Source organism: Theropithecus gelada, chromosome 5 (assembly GCF_003255815.1).
Source record: "Theropithecus gelada isolate Dixy chromosome 5, Tgel_1.0, whole genome shotgun sequence".
Taxonomy (NCBI): Eukaryota; Metazoa; Chordata; class Mammalia; order Primates; family Cercopithecidae; genus Theropithecus; species Theropithecus gelada.
This window is the reverse complement of record NC_037672.1, coordinates 110731303-110748460: the sequence shown is the minus strand read 5'-3', so window position 1 is coordinate 110748460 and position 17158 is coordinate 110731303. Positions and strand designations below refer to the sequence as shown.

Here is a 17158-nt window from a genome sequence, read left to right as displayed (position 1 = left end):
TACTCCTGTCAACTGCAGCTAGTAGCCTTGACTTTGTTAATAAATACAGAAGGTAGCAGTATAGCACTTTATATCACCTGAGATACACACCCAGAAAATCTAAATCCCCAATCAAATGAAGTTATTGCTTTGTTCATCAATGTCAGTCATTTTTTGGGGGGGAGGTCATTTAATGATTACTGTTAAACTGACAGATAACTTTGCAGGGCAATTCAAAAATTAAAACATGTCATCTGACACAAATATACCAACACCTTCCAAGGGAATTCCAACTTTTAAAAAATTTTCCAAGTAAAAGGTTCATTTTTTTTATTCTAAAATAGTTGCCATGTTTTCTCAATAGTCGTCAGAATTATAATGCAATTCTCACTCCATGTCTGGTATTAACAGTTTTGGAAATAATCAAAGTCTTGTTTCATATCATATTACATGTATAATACCAATAAAGGTTAGAGCATTAGAACAAGACCTGGGGTTATAAATAGCTTTTATAAAGTTTGAACAACAGAGCAATTTAAGCATAATGAAAGTCTTACTATAGAACTTGTCCATTACTAAGTGTGGGTTTTTGTCTGTGCTGACTTACCCTTATCCAAGATCTTTTAACAGCTGCTAGGGAGTTAAAGCAGGCAGTGCGCCCAGACAGTGCTGAGATGGAGAAGAAAAATATACTACACAAAAGTGATATACTCAATGTTTAGCAGCTGCTTAACAAATTCTAATTCACAATTTGCCAAAGATAAAACCTCAAAGAATGAACATCTTCAACGCATTGACTCAAAACCTCACGTAGACAACACACAGAACCATTCAGTTCCATACTTACACTTAGTGTTCTTTAGAGCAGGTGTCCCCATGCCCCAGGCCATGAACCAGTACTGAAACTAGGCCGCACAGCAGAAGGTGAGTGGGGGGGTGAGTGAGCATTACCGCCTGAGCTCCACCTCCTGTCAGATCAGAGATGGCATTGGATTCTCGCAGGTGCACGAACCCGCTCATGAACTGCCTGTGAAAGGGATCTAGGTTGCGCGCCCCTTATGAGAATCTGATGCCTGATGATTTGAGGCAGAACAGTTTTATCCTGAAACCATCCATTGCTCATGGATAAAATGTCTTCAACAAAATCGGTCCTTGATGGGCCGCTGCTTTGGAGTATTTAGTTATAATTTATATCTTGAAATATATTCACATTCAAAAATTTAAGGCTACTTGAAACACTTTACATATATGTATGGTTAAAATATATATCTACAGTCAAGATAAGGCTACAAGTGCAACCCTGAACAAACTTTAGTTGTAGTCCTCTAGTGGTGGTAACCAGAACTCAGAATGAATGAGGTACAGTAATTTAACACTTTGGCAGCCATAGAAAAAAGGGAAATGTGATAGAAATGGCAGTTCTCATATTTTGAGAAAGGAGAACTTGCTTTTTTTTTCTGATCACCTAGAATGATGATTTCATACAAAGGACAGAGAACATATAGTTGGGTGTCTACTGTACCTGTGGCTGCTCCTTGGAAGAATTCTCATATGTGTCAAGGGAAGAATCACTATTAAATGAAGGTAAGTTTTCATCAGAGGAATAATCTCTGATTAGCGTATGATGTGGCAAGGTTGATTCACGCAAATCATGAAAATTGTAGAGTGTGATGCACCCTTACTGACACAGAGGCTGCCTCGTTCCAACAAAGTCGTTCTATAGCTAGCCTTTCCTCTTAAAAAAAAAAAAAAAAAAAAAAGTGCTTGAACGGCCTTAAAAATCTGGATGGATGGAATTCTTGATCCCAAAGTACAAAAGCTACAAATTGGGCCCCGATAACTTTAAGGGAAGGTGTTACTCCTCAAAGCTCTTACTTAAAAGGACCTAAGCATGCTCTGCCCACTCCTCATACTTCTGTTCAGAACCAGATTTTAAATAAAAACATCTTCTGATTGTTGTTCTTCCTGCATATATTGGCTTCAAAATGTACTCCCAAAAACTGATGAGGATGATCTGTTAGATGTGTTTTCTGGAGCAAGACTGCACAAAACAATAATTATTGTGGCCTCTGAAATGATATTTATTATTGTGCTTTCAAATGATGATGCCCTAACAGACCTAATTGCACTCATAAGGCATTTCATTGGCAATCAACAGGATTCTTACATCTTTATCTTTCTTTTAGCTATGGCAAGTGAGTATTCGCCAATTCTTCTAAGTACAGAATCAGGGTGTTTACATGTAAGCACCTTTAAAAGTCTAAAATTAGAATCAGATATGTCAATATATAGTGCTTCCCCTTCCTGGAGTTATAAGCTGTGCTACGCATAGGCTGTGAGAAAGTGTTTCTTGTCTGAGGCTGCTGAGAGTATTCTGTAGCTTGGCCTAAACAGTTCTTGACTATAAAATCAGGCGGTAACAATAAACTGCCAAATAATGTATGAAGATTTATACTGTTGTAGTCATTTTCTCAGTCAACTGAAAGATGATGATAAATATTAGTGATGAAATAGTTATGCCAGAAATGCTTGCTCCTAGTGTAAGGTGGAAGATTAAGAATCTGCAACTTGAAATACCACAAGAAAATGATGACAGAGTAGCTCGATTTAACAGTTGGGAAAAAAGGCTTTTCCTAAGTAGATAATCCTTTATTTGCAGCCTTCGAAATGTGCTAAATACTGAAATTAAAAATATTAGTTATGATAAAATAATAGAAGATAGAAAAATTGTAGATGAAGATAACACAAGAAAAAAAGTGGGTTTTTTTTGTTTTTGTTTTGTTTTTTTAGTTTGACTGTTTACCAAAAGTTAAGAAAGCAAAGCAAAGACTATATTGTTGCATCCTCAGAGCTAGAACAGTGCTTGGCATATGGTATATACTTAATGAATATATTCATTTTTTTCTGGCTGTTTGTAGCAAATCCTTTTTGTAATTATTCACATTCATGCCATGTGTTCCAAAACTATGTTATACCAAGGTAAAGGTAATATGCTGCTAATCACACAAGATGAAACTTTGGTACAATCTTTTCTCCACTCCCCACTCCAGAAAATAATAATCTCTCAGTCTCTCAATGGAGAATTAGCCATTTTGGGCAATATTGTCCTCAACTCCAATCAATTTATTTCTTCAATAACTTAAGTAGATAATGCAAACATATCTAACAATTAGAAGAGTGGCTAACATTTATATTGCACTTATTACATGGACTATAAGTGTACTAACCCATTTAATCTCTGTATAAACCCTATGTAGTAAACACTATTATCCCTTCTTTACAGGTGGGGAATGGAGTCACTGAGAGGTTAAGTAATAAGCCCAAGGTCACAAATAGTGGATTAATGAAACATATTTCATTGCCTTTCCTCTCCTATTCAGAAGTAGAATGGGATGTGCCCTGCTCCTGCATTTACCTCACTTAGTAATGTCTTTATTTTGCTTTCCCATGTTGTTTTTTATTTTAATGTGAAGGTTTTATTATATTATGTATGTTTCCTGCTATTCATGTCTGTCAGTTAATATGTTATTTAAACATAACATGCTTAAGGGGTATGATTTAAAAGACTATACCCAGTTATGTTCAGACAACATACAGGACAGTCTCCTGTACAATAAAATAGTTAATGAATATCTTTTGATGACATTGTTGGTTCACATATGTTTCGATTCCTGCAAATCCACAATTCTAAAGGGCCACTTTTTGTAAGTGAAATAATATGTACTTTCACAGTAATATGATTTCATGGCATTTTAAAATTATTATACAAAAATTTCCCAGTGATTTGAAAAGAATAAAAAATATAGTTGAAGTTAGTCATGCAAGCACACTCTGATGCTTTAACCTGTGCCTCACAAGTCTAATTTCAGATAGGATATTTAAAGTCCTGACCTACCATGCTCATATATAAAAACTTACTGCTTAATACTCTTAGTAATAAATTTTTTACAGAATGATTCATGTCGACCTTTAGGCTGAAGAAAATCTTAGTCAAATACCATGACAAAACAACTCCGTGATGCATGGTATTGAATTTTATATGCAGCAGGCTCTTAATAAATTAGTGAATGTAATAAATATTTTATTAATTGATTTGTAGATTTTTCGATTGTCTATTTAAATAATCATAACTTCTGTATACAACAGCATTTTGTCTTTTCTTTTTCCATTTATATCCATAGTTCTCTTTCTTTTCTCATTGCATTGGCTAGGGATTGATTGCAGTGTCAAATAGTATCACGAACAGGAATCCTTTTCTTGTTACTGCCTTTAATGAGAATACTGATGTTTGCAGTGGTTTTTGGAATGTTTCCTCTACAAGGAACCTGATATTCCTAGTTGGATAATTTTCAATAATTATTAAAAATTTAATCTATTGATCTATTTAATCTGGAATTAACTTAAAAATTTTAAAACTAGCCAACTAGGAATATCAGGCTGATTCCAGAGGGCATATTTGAAAATTAAAATTTAAATTAAATCAATGTAAATTATATACATATATAAATGAATCACTTAAATATTAAAATATTGAATTAAAGATTTATATTATAGTGGAACACTACACTAACCCATGACCAATTAGCCCTTCTCAAGACTTATATTTGAGACAGCTGCCCACACAGTATTTGCCCAAATAGCAGGTGTTGCATGGAACTTTACATTTATAAAAACCTAGCCCATATAATCAAGAACATTAGATATCTTTTAAATAGCAATTTAAAGTTGGTTCTTCACATTTTTATACTAGTGACTTTAGCCTCACTGATACTTCATTCTAACTAAGGTATATTGTATTATAGATGCTTCAAAAATCATTTTACTATTGTGACACAAGCAAATGTAAACACAATACATTTTAGGTTTGTGATATTCCATTTAGAATTTTCCAGACTTAGAATTACCTTCTGAAAGTGATTTTCAAAAATAATATTTGGTTAAAACACATTTTATTAGTTGGACTTCTATTTTCACCATCCAGTCTATCTAAGATGAGAATCCTCATTCTTTTTCCCATTAGCCTGAAGCTTCAAGTGTCAGTAGGCGATCAATGTCTATACTATAGTGTTTTAACAATTAAATTACTTAAAGGTCTTTAGGCATCGTGTTTAGGGGAATGCAATTTCATATACTCAAATTGACAGCATTCTAAGAAGGTTGCAAAACAAGCCAGTCACACAAACCGACTTATGTTCTTCACTGTGCCAGAAAAAGGCAGCAGTGGGCATACAGAGTGGCTGGTCTTGCATGGCTGCACTAGTGCTGAATTTGGTCACAATGACAGCTAACAGTCATTGAGCTCTTAAAATTGCCAGGCATTAAAGGATGAGTTCGTGTCCTTTGTAGGGACATGGATGCAGCTGGAAACCATCACTCTCAGCAAACTTTCACAAGAACAGAAAACCAAACACCTCATGTTCTCACTCATAGGTGGCGATTGAACAATGAGATCACTTGGACATGGGAAAGGGAACATCACACACCGGGGCCTATTATGGGGAGGGGGGTGGGGGGAAGGATGGCATTGGGAGTTATACCTGATGTAAATGACGAGTTGATGGGTGCTGACGAGTTGATGGGTGCAGCACACCAACATGGCACATGTATACATATGTAACAAACCTGCACGTTGTGCACATCTACCCTAGAACTTAAAGTATAATAAAAAAAAAAAAAAATTGCCAGGCATTGTTCTAAATGCCAAACATGAATTAATCTCACAACTGTTTGCTGAAGGTACTGTTATGATGATCTCCCTATCAGAGATGAGAACTCTAAGACACATTTACATGAGTAGAAAGCAGAGGAGCTGAAATTTGACCTCTGGGATTTGACCACCTAGCATCAGAATTTGCGTTCTTATCCATTTTACTATGCTGCCTAGCAATGTCAAAAGAGATCGCTGGCCATTTCAAAGTCTTAAGAACTTCTTCTTCATAGCTTTAAGTGTAGAAATAAAGAGTAGAAATAACCAGAGGATTCCAATTATTACACATAAATAGGTATTAATAGCTATAGTGAACTGTATTGTACATGCATACAAATTTATATTTACCATGTTTAATCAATTATTGGGCTTTGCATATCTTCTCAATTAAGAAAGGAAATAAATACTAAAGAATAATATCTGAAAAAAAGTTATTAGTAATTGCACCAAGTATGAAAACTTTGAAAAAAATAAGATATAATACAGATTCCAATTTTCATCTTTCAAGAAGGATTATGTAATTAATCAAAGTTTGGGGGTTTAAATCAAATCACTTTTGGTACATAGGTAGTTACCCAAACCCTCAGTTTCCTCTGCATAAAATGAAGAAAGCAATGCTGACATTTATGCAAATTATGTATTAAGCTATAATAAAATATTGTCAATAAATTCACTCATGCTTTTCAGGATTTTAGACATATATAACTGGATAACTCCATCAAGGAGCAATAAAGATGTAATTGTTTATAAAGCATGATAATATAGTATAAAGAGAATTTAACTGGGTAGAAATGAACAAAAAAATACTTCTGAGAAAGGCCATCGTACTTGAAAGTTGGGAATGGAGAATTAGGTTTGTTCTCTGTATATTTTTGCATTGTTTTGATTGCTTAAAATAGAATATATTCATGTTACTTGTGAAGTTAAGACAGACAGATGATTGATAGATAGATAGATAGATAGATAGACAGACAGATAGATAGATAGACAGACAGACATATATTTAAAACATATGGAGTATTTAGCCAGATATCAGAAGACATGAATTTGGATGAGACACGTGACCCTGTGAATTTCAAATTCCTGTAATAAGTGTTATGGACACAATGTCTGCAATAGCCCCTTCCAGTTATACACTGAAGTGATTTAGTTAAGTGTACAATATGTGAAGAATGCAAGAGGCCCACACTCTCCAAGTAAAGCAAAATATTTGCATTTATTTATGGAAAAGTTATCTTCAAAATAGTTAAAACACTGTCTACATTTTATTGCTTCTACACAACACACAATGCTAACCTAGAAGGTTGAGATCTTTCTTAAAAAACTTCAGAAAATAGGAAGAACATCAAAACATCCATCTTAGATGATGTTGTCTGTGGAGCCTTACTCCAAAATGCAATCAATGGCACATTACGAGAAAGAAGGAAAAGAGCTGTCACCTCTCAAGCCTTTGCACCTGGTCCAATTGTCAAATGTTAGTGAGTTATGAACAAGAATGATGCACAAATTATCATTAGCTCGATACATTGTGCTCACATTGATGCAAGAATCCCTTCCTAGTCTGGCAGATTATAATTGCCTGTGAATAGAAGTTTCAAATCTCTGATCTGACTATCTTGATACAGTTCAATGTATAGAATTTGGTTTATTCTTCTTTTTTCTTCTCCATCAGTTAAGTTACCAGGCTTCTATCAACAGTCCTTATAGATTTTGTTGAGCAATACTTATTTCTACTGCTCTCCCCTGCTTCTTTCTGATATTCTTTATTTGAATGCAATATTCTTTATTTAAATGTAAATTTAGATTTGAATTATTTGAATGAAATTTAGATTTCCTTGTCCTCTTATTCCTTAGAATCAACACATCTAATAAATAGGGAGGGAAAGTAATTCAGGACCTAAAGAATCAACAAAAACTGATCCCGTGCTTCCCACAAAGGTAGTATAATAGCCTTCCCATGCTCATGAAGCTAACAATGAAAATAATAAATGTAACAACAGCAACTAACGTAGAGTGCCCCTATGTGCTAAGGATTGTGTTAAGCGCTTTACATAATAATTTCTTTCAACCCTCACAAAAACTCAGTTTTATGTACTGTAATTATTCCTTACCTGTTTTACAGATAAGCAGATTGAAGCACAGAAATGGGAAGTAACTTGTCCAAGGTCACAAGGCTAGTGAGTGATGGAAGCAGGATTTAAATCTAGTTTATCTGACTCTGGATTCTTGCTGCTAACCATTGCTAAACTGAAGACAGTCCAGGTTTAAATCAAATGCTGATATCACTGGACTTGATTAGCTCTCATTTTAATTCTTCCAAGCCTGCTACTTTTTACTCATTTTATGCTAAGGACCCTAAGTCCTCCGGTCAATTATTACAACTTTTTCAGTTTTTTGAACATATGCCTCAAATTTTCTTCATCTTATTTTCTTCAATGTGAAAATTGTCCCTAAAACATAAACCCTCTTCTATCTCTTGCTGGTAAAGGAAACCAAAATATTTTATCCCCAAAATATGAGACAGAGCAGGGACCCCTTCTTAGGGACCTGCAGGCCCCCTAAGCATAGAAATAAAGGACAATCTTGAGTTCCTTCAAGGGAAATTCCAGGCACTAGCTAGCCCTGAGAAGTAAATAAGAAACCTGATGAGCAAGAACGTAATAGCAGCCAACGAAGCTAGAATCATGAGATGTTTGGTTCTCCTATAGGCACAAAAGCTAACATCTTAACATATGTCTCAGTTCTTTCTCAGAAACCCAGACCCACACCAAATAGACCTGCTGGCACAGAAGCCCCCAGTAAAGGAGAATGGGGGACTGAACTCTGGCCAACATCCTTTGTTTTACATTTCCTCCTGAGGGGCCTGAAAAAAGTCACACCCATGAACCCAGGTTAACATTCTTTTCTACTGACCCGACATTTTTAAACAAAGCTTCTCTTCCTTACCCAACTGCAAATTAGAAAATCTATTACCTATAAGTCCCCCGCTTCAAGATACCCTGACCTTTTAGGCCAAAACCAATGTGGAACCCCCATGTTTTGATTTACAGTTTTGCCTGTAACTTCTGCTTTCTGAAATTTACCACTGCCTTTAAAAATCCTTACCTGCAAGCCATCAGGGAGGTCAGGATTTAAGCATGAGCTGCCTGATCCTCCTTGCTAGGCACCCTGCCAATAAACACTTTCCTTTCTCCCACTGCAAACCTCGGTGTGGATATCTGGCATTACTGTACAGGGTGAGTGGGCCCCAGTTTGGTTCGATAACAAATATTCTTCTTTGACATATTTTGAGATGGCCATTCAGAAGGCCTGCAAAAAGAAGTAGCCCTGCAAAGGGGCTAGATTTGCAACTGTAGAGAATCTGCATTGATGCAGCCAGGCTTTCTCTGCAGGCCCTCCCTTGTCCGGATCTAGAAAAAGTGAACTGAGTGTCTGCCACCTTCAAAGGTCTGAGAGAAACATTCACCATCTATTTTCTCCAAGGGCTACTACTACTGGTGAAGTTTCATCTGTATAACAAGACCTCCTTTGCTAGCCAGACCTCGTCTTCTCTCCCTCCCATAACTTGTTTTGCCATGCTCCAGGCCGCTATTCTTTCTGTATTCTCAAAATGGTATAAAAGTATCAATCATCTGGCCATTTATTTGAGTTGTTATAGTTTTGTATGGCTCCCGTGTACATTAATACACTTGTATTCCTTTTCTCCTATTAACCTGCCTTTCTGTTACTTGATTTTTAGCCAGTCTTCAGAGGATGAAGGGGAAGTATGCCCTTTGCCCCTTCACTGGCTTCACTGCTCTGGCAGTCTCATTCGAGTCCACTGCTTTAATAACCACTTACATCAAATGATGTAATAACCACTTAGATTTCCTTTAGGAATGTAACAAGCAGTTCAAATGGCATTCATAATCTCTTACTCTCCTCACCAAACCAAAAACAAAACCAGAAACAAAGTGGCTCATGCCTATAATCCCAGCACTTTGGGAGGTGGAGATGGAAGGATTGCTTGAACCCAGGAGTTCAAGACCAGTGTGGGCAAGATAGCAAGACCCTGTCTCCATAAAACATTTAAAAATTAGTTCAGCAACTGGCATTAATAGTCGTGGTCTGTAGAAATACAAAAGCTAATAAAATAATCACATAATCATGCTTGAGTTATAAATAGGAAAGCCTTCTTTTGAAACAATATTTTCAGGATTGAAAGAACAAAGAGTATTAATCACAAAACAGGCAAAAATAACCAATAAAAATAGAAATAAATTTTCGTAAGATATGATATCAAAAATGTCAAGTGAGAACATCTTGTTTGAACTCACTTGACATTAAAATAAGATGAAAAGGAAAAAAATCTGTTTCTAGAGTCCTTATGAGAAGACAGAAACAAGATATTCCAAGAACAAGTAGAAGAATGTAGAGACAGATAAGAAAAATGAATTGAAAAGGAAATCACCAAACAGTTTCAGAAATTATATTTAAGTCTTACATGTAATGTTAAAAATTTTGGAACTCCGGGCCGAAGTCCGGCGGATGAAGGGTGGAAGTAGAGTGTCTAATCCTGCAGTGATGGCGCAGGAAGAGGAAGATGTTAGAGATTACAATTTGACTGAGGAACAGAAGGCGATCAAGGCCAAGTATCCGCCAGTCAATAGGAAGTATGAGTATTTGGATCATACAGCGGATGTCCAGTTACACGCGTGGGGAGATACTCTGGAGGAAGCATTCGAGCAATGTGCAATGGCCATGTTTGGTTACATGACAGATACTGGGACAGTGGAGCCCCTCCAAACAGTAGAAGTAGAAACCCAAGGAGATGACTTACAGTCTCTTCTGTTTCACTTTTTGGATGAATGGCTTTATAAGTTCAGTGCTGATGAATTCTTCATACCCCGGGAAGTGAAAGTACTTAGTATTGATCAAAGAAATTTCAAATTATGATCAACTGGGTGGGGAGAAGAATTTTCATCGTCCAAGCACCCTCAGGAAACAGAAGTCAAAGCAATAACATATTCAGCAATGCAGGTCTACGATGAAAGGAAGCCAGAGGTTTTTGTGATCATTGACATTTAAGACACCAAAAAAGAAAAGACTCCTATGAATAACTGCTTTCTTTTTTTCCTTTTTTTCCTTTTGAGAAGACACTATGAATTAAATTCTACAGCATCTTTTGACACGTGGAAATTTGTAGAACAGAAATGTTTTAGTTAAAGTGTGACTTTCAGAAAGGGAAAGTCAGGGTACAGCCTTGGTCTGTGTTCCCCAAATAATCAGACTTTAAAGAATTCTTTAATCCCCAAGGGACAGTTATGGTCCTTTGATTCTCTGCTGTGGCAGTAGGTGCCTCATGCCTTTCCAGTGCAATGCAAGCCCTCCAGCCTCACCCCAGAGAGGAGCACTGATGTCAGCAGTAGCCTGAGGCTGAATCCAGGTTGAAAAAAGAGTAACTTGAAAAAATATATTTGCACACACAGAATTTTGTTTTTCTTCCAAGTTGGTTAAGACATATATTTTCTTTTTTTCTTTCTTTCTTTTTTTTTTTTTTTTTTTTTTTTTGAGTTGGTCTCGCTCTGTAGCCCAGGCTGAAGCACAGTGGCGTGATCTCGGCTCACAGCAAGCTCCGCCTCCTGAGTTCACGCCATTCTCCTGCCTCAGCCTTCCAGGTAGCTGGGACTGTAGGCGCCCGCCACCATGCCCAGCTAATTTTTGTATTTTTAGTAGAGCCGGGGTTTCACCATGTTAGCCAGGATGGTCTCGATCTCCTGGCCGCAAGATTCGCCCGCCTCGGCCTCCCAAAGTGCTGGGACTACAGGCATGAGCCACCGCGCCCGGCTACAAGACATATTTTCTATATGTACATCAAGGGAGGTTGTGTTTTAGGTTGCTATAGGACAGGTATCCTGTATTCCAGTTGGTTTTTATAGAGAAACAATTAGACTTCTCTAGATAGAGCCCTGATTTTCTCTTACGCTTTTTTAAAAGCACTGATGATATTTCCTGTTTTCTCATAAGAAAAAGTCAATACTATGCCTTACAAAGAGACCTTTCCTTCTAATGTGGAATTTTATTTGAAGGTGAGTATATGTGTATAACTAGAGAATAAAAGAAGAATTTTTGAAAAATTAAAAAAAAATTTTTTTTGTTTGAAGAACAGTCTAAGAGGTGGATGGTTGAATGAAGCCCAGATTATGGATACACTCTCCCAGTACACCTGAATCTCTTTACTCACTAGTTGCCTAGCTTTGCAGAAGCCTCTTAGTTATAATAGCATCTAAGTGCCTAGAGAAGCAGGGTTTTGGACTTCCCTAGTTAAAGTAGTTTAGTGGGAAAGATTGAGGTATACCTAGGATTATTTGAAGGAAGGTGTCCGTACCAATGACCATAGGTTTGTGGCTCCGTCACTAACTGTTATGAGACCTTGCTTTTCCTACCTGTGCCTCAAATTTTTCTATGTCTAAAATGAGACTATTCATTGCTGATTCACATAATTATAAATGAGATTAAATAAATAAAAATACAATTTAACATTAAGGGTCTGAATGCAAGATATTATTACTGGGCTGTAGTTTGGTGACAATGAAATTTCTCCAATGCAGACTGACCACCCCATACAAAAACTTCTTGAGGAGTCTCATGAGAACTTCTAGTCCTTCCCTTCTTCTAAAAAAAAGCCACCTTTTCCTAAATGAATGGGAAATTTACCATACCCATTCTCCAAAATTTTGCTTAGCTTCTCATGTTTGATGATGGTGTCTAGTCCAGGATCTAGTTTGCCTTTTCTTCTTTTTATCATGTAACAATACACATTATATAAACCAATTTCGTTTGTAATAATAAAAACAGATATTTTAAGACAATTTTGCTTTATTAGCGTGCTCCTTCTGATTAATGATTTTACATTTAGAGAATATATTCATAATTAGTAACTAAAGAAAAAAATTATCTTACATGAGAACTAAAAATTATATTTTTTTGTAGAGAAAATAATAACGGGGAAATCCTAAAGGCAGATTTCCTTGGTGGTAACAGCAGAATATTTTTCATTTTTTGAACATTTTGCAAGGCATTTATAGTTCATAAAAAATATTAAGTGAGAAATTCCATCTTAAACCTTTTACATAGATTCTACTTTAAGAATATCAGCTTATTTGGACCTGAATAGGCTTTGGGCTAGAAGAAAAATGAATTTTAAAAATTATTCTTTGAGATCTGTAGAGAAGATAGAACTGTTATGGGAACTATGAGAACCAGTGTTGCCTGGGGATGAAGATTATGGGCAAGTAAATGAGCCACCTGAGTCTCAATTTGTCATCAATAATGATAAAGTAAAGGAAGATCAAAAGAGATAATGTACACAACACACTAGAGACAATGCCTGGCAGTCAACGTTATTACCTGTATTATTATTATTATTGTCTACTGTTAAGAGTGATTGGAATACACAACAAAGCTAAGATTTATACATAAAGAGTATACATGCATATTTTCATCCTCCAATCATATATGTGCAAGGTATTATGCAAAATCCTGAAACTATAAAGAAGTGTGAGAAAAAATTATCTGCTCCCAAGAAGTTTACCATCTTGGAGAAATTATAGATTTTTTTTTTTTTTTTTTTTTTTTTTGCAATCAGAGATAGGCAGATATCAATAGGCAAAATGTCAACAAAGAGTGCTACAAGTATTTAAAGAAACTCATGATTCTAAGAATATTTTTAAAACATTTTCTGGCCGGGCGCGGTGGCTCAAGCCTGTAATCCCAGCACTTTGGGAGGCCGAGGCGGGTGGATCACGAGGTCAGGAGATCGAGACTATCCTGGCTAACATGGTGAAACCCTGTCTCTACTAAAAATACAAAAAATTAGCCGGGTGTGGTGGCGGGCGCCTGTAGTCCCAGCTACTTGGGAGGCTGAGGCAGAGAATGGCGTAAACCCGGGAGGTGGAGTTTGCAGTGAGCCGAGATGGCGCCACTGCACTCCAGCCTGAGAGACACAGCGAGACTCCATCTCAAAAAAAAAAAAAAAATTCTAAGTAGAGTTTCTTTGATAACAATATAGAATTTGAACAATTGTTTTAACGTCATGTCTCTGAGTCTAACAGACTTGCAGGTTATAAAAGTGATCAAATAAATGTCCCATACAGCTTAGATGGAAATCACCCCAACATCACTTATGTAGGATTATTTAGAGGATGAGATGTCTACTAAAGATTTTCTGCAAGTGACTGTCTTTTCAGAAAGCAAACAATCATCTTCAAAGCAAATAACATTCCTCAACTCTATAATCTGACTTCTAACTCCATAATTCCGGCACTGTGAATGAGACCTCCATGCCACTGAATCCAGGATACCATAGAACCAAGCCAGAGAGCTACATGGTCAGGGGCAATACTTAAAATCACACCAAGAACTGGCCCAGCAGGAGCCACACTGATACCACTGCTGGACAAAGAAACGAAAATAATTTCCTCAACTATTTCAACTAATTATTTCAACTAATAATTTTTTCAACTATTAATGATGGGCACATAAATTCAATACAGGAAATAATGTCATAGGCCTTATCAAAGGCTTAGAAAAACATTTAGAAAAATGTTCATTGTTACTAAATCAATTACACTATATCATTTAAAGTACTGAAGTTGATCCGGCTGGTGTTCTGGAACTCTTAATGAACTAAGGACACCCTCTACCAAAATTGGCACCGTGTCATGTGGAGGTAAGCCTCACATGAATCTCATAATTTATATGCAAAATGCAGAAAAATCCCTAAGTGTGTATTTCCCCATAACCTATAATTCGAAAAATTTTACTGAATATATTCCTTGAAGGTTTTTTCAGAAAATTTGTTATCTTCCTAATTCAAAAATAACTTTAGCAGTCTGTTTCCAAATAACTCGGAAGTTTGCCAAAGGCATAGTACTATGCAGCTGCCAATGTTCCTATAATTTCAGACTATTCTGCATTTCAATGGTTTAAATTATGTTCTTAGAAAGATGTGGAAGAAGGTATCACTTGAATACAAAATTCAGACATTATGTTGTACATTCAGGATCCCTATGTCCTTTTTCTGGTTCTCAAAAGGAAAAGACTGTTTAACTGCCATGAGCATGTCTCCCATCCATCCACTTGATACCCGGTATTGTCACATAAAGAACCCTGTATCTTATGTAAGACAGTACTGAGAGAAATAATATCTGTGGAGGAACTCAAATCAGCCCTCAATGGCCCTGAAACCATCAGTTTTGGGATTGGCTCACACACACGGGCAAAATAATCAACCCTCTTATATAAATTCATGTATTTTAATTTTAATCATTATATTATAAAATATTCTAAGTAATAATAATTTTTTTCAACTATTAATGATGGGTACATAAATTCAATACAGGAAATAATGTCATAGGCTGCATCAAAAGACTTAGAAAAACAATTAGAAAAATATTCTAAAATTTAATTATTAATTTTTCTTACTCTAAAACGTCGCACAATATGGACGTCAGTTTGAAGCTATTTGTCAGAATCCTCTGTAATATAAATTTTAAATTGGCCTAATAGTATAAATAACAAATGGGATTATTTTAACATCTTAATAATGATACCACCCTTCTTTTAAGATCTGTTATAATATGGCATGATTACGTCTTATAAAGAAAAGCCTCAATGACTCTGAAAGCAAGTTATGATTAAATGATTTTAGCTTGTTCTCCTTGAAAAGCCTCCAAAGTATGTATGTTTCCAATAACTACTGTGTAATAACTGGTATCATAGCTTTAACAAGCATTTACCTTGCAGCATTTACTACTAGTCAACTTTTATAACAACACTATGTTCGTCATTTTGAGAAAAGTAAAATACGCTCTTTTCACAGATTTTAATATCGCCTACCGATGTGTAGGCGAATTTCCTGTCAAAGTTAGGAGAACCTCCAATGAACAACTGAATTTAACCAGGCCTTCATTTTCATGCTTTATGAGTACATTATTGATTCAGTCATGTAGTTGAATCGATACCTTGTGAATCTTACTGCAATATCTTACACCCAGTTTTCCCTCATGTTTGCTAAAGCAGTAGTTCACAAATGTGGTCCCTGGACCAGTAACATTAGAATCATCTGAGAACTTGTAAAAAATGAAAATTATCAGGTTCCACTCCAGAACTGAATCAGAAACTCTAGGGAGGAACCTAGAAACATGGGTTTCAACACACCATGCAGGTGGTTATGATGCAGACTAAAGTTTGAGAACCTCTGTCTAAAGCAAAAAGATGTTCTCTTGATATAAAGAAAGGTTTGCCAGCATTGGGATAGCTCAAATAACTAAAAACAGAACTACCATTAGACCCAGCAATCCCACTACTGCTTTGGGTAACTACCCAAAGCAATACCACTTTTGGTATTTCTCCAAAGGGAAAGAAATCGTTACATCAAAAAGACAACTTCACTCTTTTTTTATTATTATTATTATACTTTAAGTTCTAGGGTGCATGTGCACAACGTGCAGGTTTGTTACATAGGTATACATGTGCCATGGTGGTTTGCTGCACCCATCAACCTGTCATCTACATTAGGTATTTCTCCTAATGCTATCCCTCCCCCAGCCCCCACCCTCCGACAGGTCCTGGCATGTGAAGTTCCCCGCCTTGTGTCCATGTGTTCTCATTGTTCAACTCCCACCTGTGAGTGAAAACATGCGACACCTGCACTCTTATGTTTATTGCAGCATTATTCACAGTAGCAAAGTCGTGCAATCAACCTAAGCATTCATCAATGGTTGACTGGATAAAGAAAATGTGGTACATATACACCATGGAATACTAGGCAGCTATAAAAGAGAATGAAATTACATCCTTTACAGCAACATGGATGGAGCTGGGGGCCATTATCCTACGTGAAATAACTCAGAAACAGAAAGTCAAATACAGCATGTTCTCATTTAGAAGTGAGAGCTAAACAATGAGTTCACATGGACATAAAGATGGAAATAATAGACACTAGGGACTCTAAAAGTGGGGAGGGGGATAGGGGACTGAAGGTTGAAAAATTACCTATTGGGTACAATGTTCACTATTTGATTACATAATATATCCATGTAACAAACGTGCACATGTACCCCTTGAATCTAAACAAAATAAAGTTTAAAAAAGAGAAGTTTTGAATCACTTATGGTGGAGCAGTAGCTTCTGCAGGGACCTTTCTCTCCAAGCCTAAAATGCTATTATACTTTATAAAAATACAGATGTTCTTTACAGAAGGTACCAAATTATAAAAATTTCATCTAGTAAGGGTTTTAGACTAAGGCATATTCTCAATACATGTTAAAACATGGATATGCATCCAACTGAATGTTTGAGTTGTAAGGAAAAAAAATGTGACTAATTAAAATAGCATGATATTACAAAAATAAAAATAATGTCTTATCTATCATAATTTCAACAGATTTTTCCCAAAATTAAAATGAAAGAAAATAGGGCTGATTTAAC

At 36.1% G+C, this 17158-nt stretch overlaps 2 protein-coding genes across 41 annotated transcripts in view; one reads left to right on the top strand and one right to left on the bottom strand.

Annotated features, from left to right (window-relative positions):
* ANK2 (ankyrin 2) overlaps positions 1 to 17158 on the bottom strand; it is a 706278-nt gene that overhangs the window by 167429 nt on the left and 521691 nt on the right. The window lies entirely within an intron of this gene.
* On the top strand, positions 10214 to 10782 carry LOC112624254 (protein archease-like). The gene is made up of 2 exons (XM_025384712.1): positions 10214 to 10574; positions 10628 to 10782. Exons 1-2 carry the CDS (start codon positions 10214 to 10216, stop codon positions 10714 to 10716), a joined length of 450 nt encoding a protein of 149 aa, XP_025240497.1. The 3' UTR covers positions 10717 to 10782.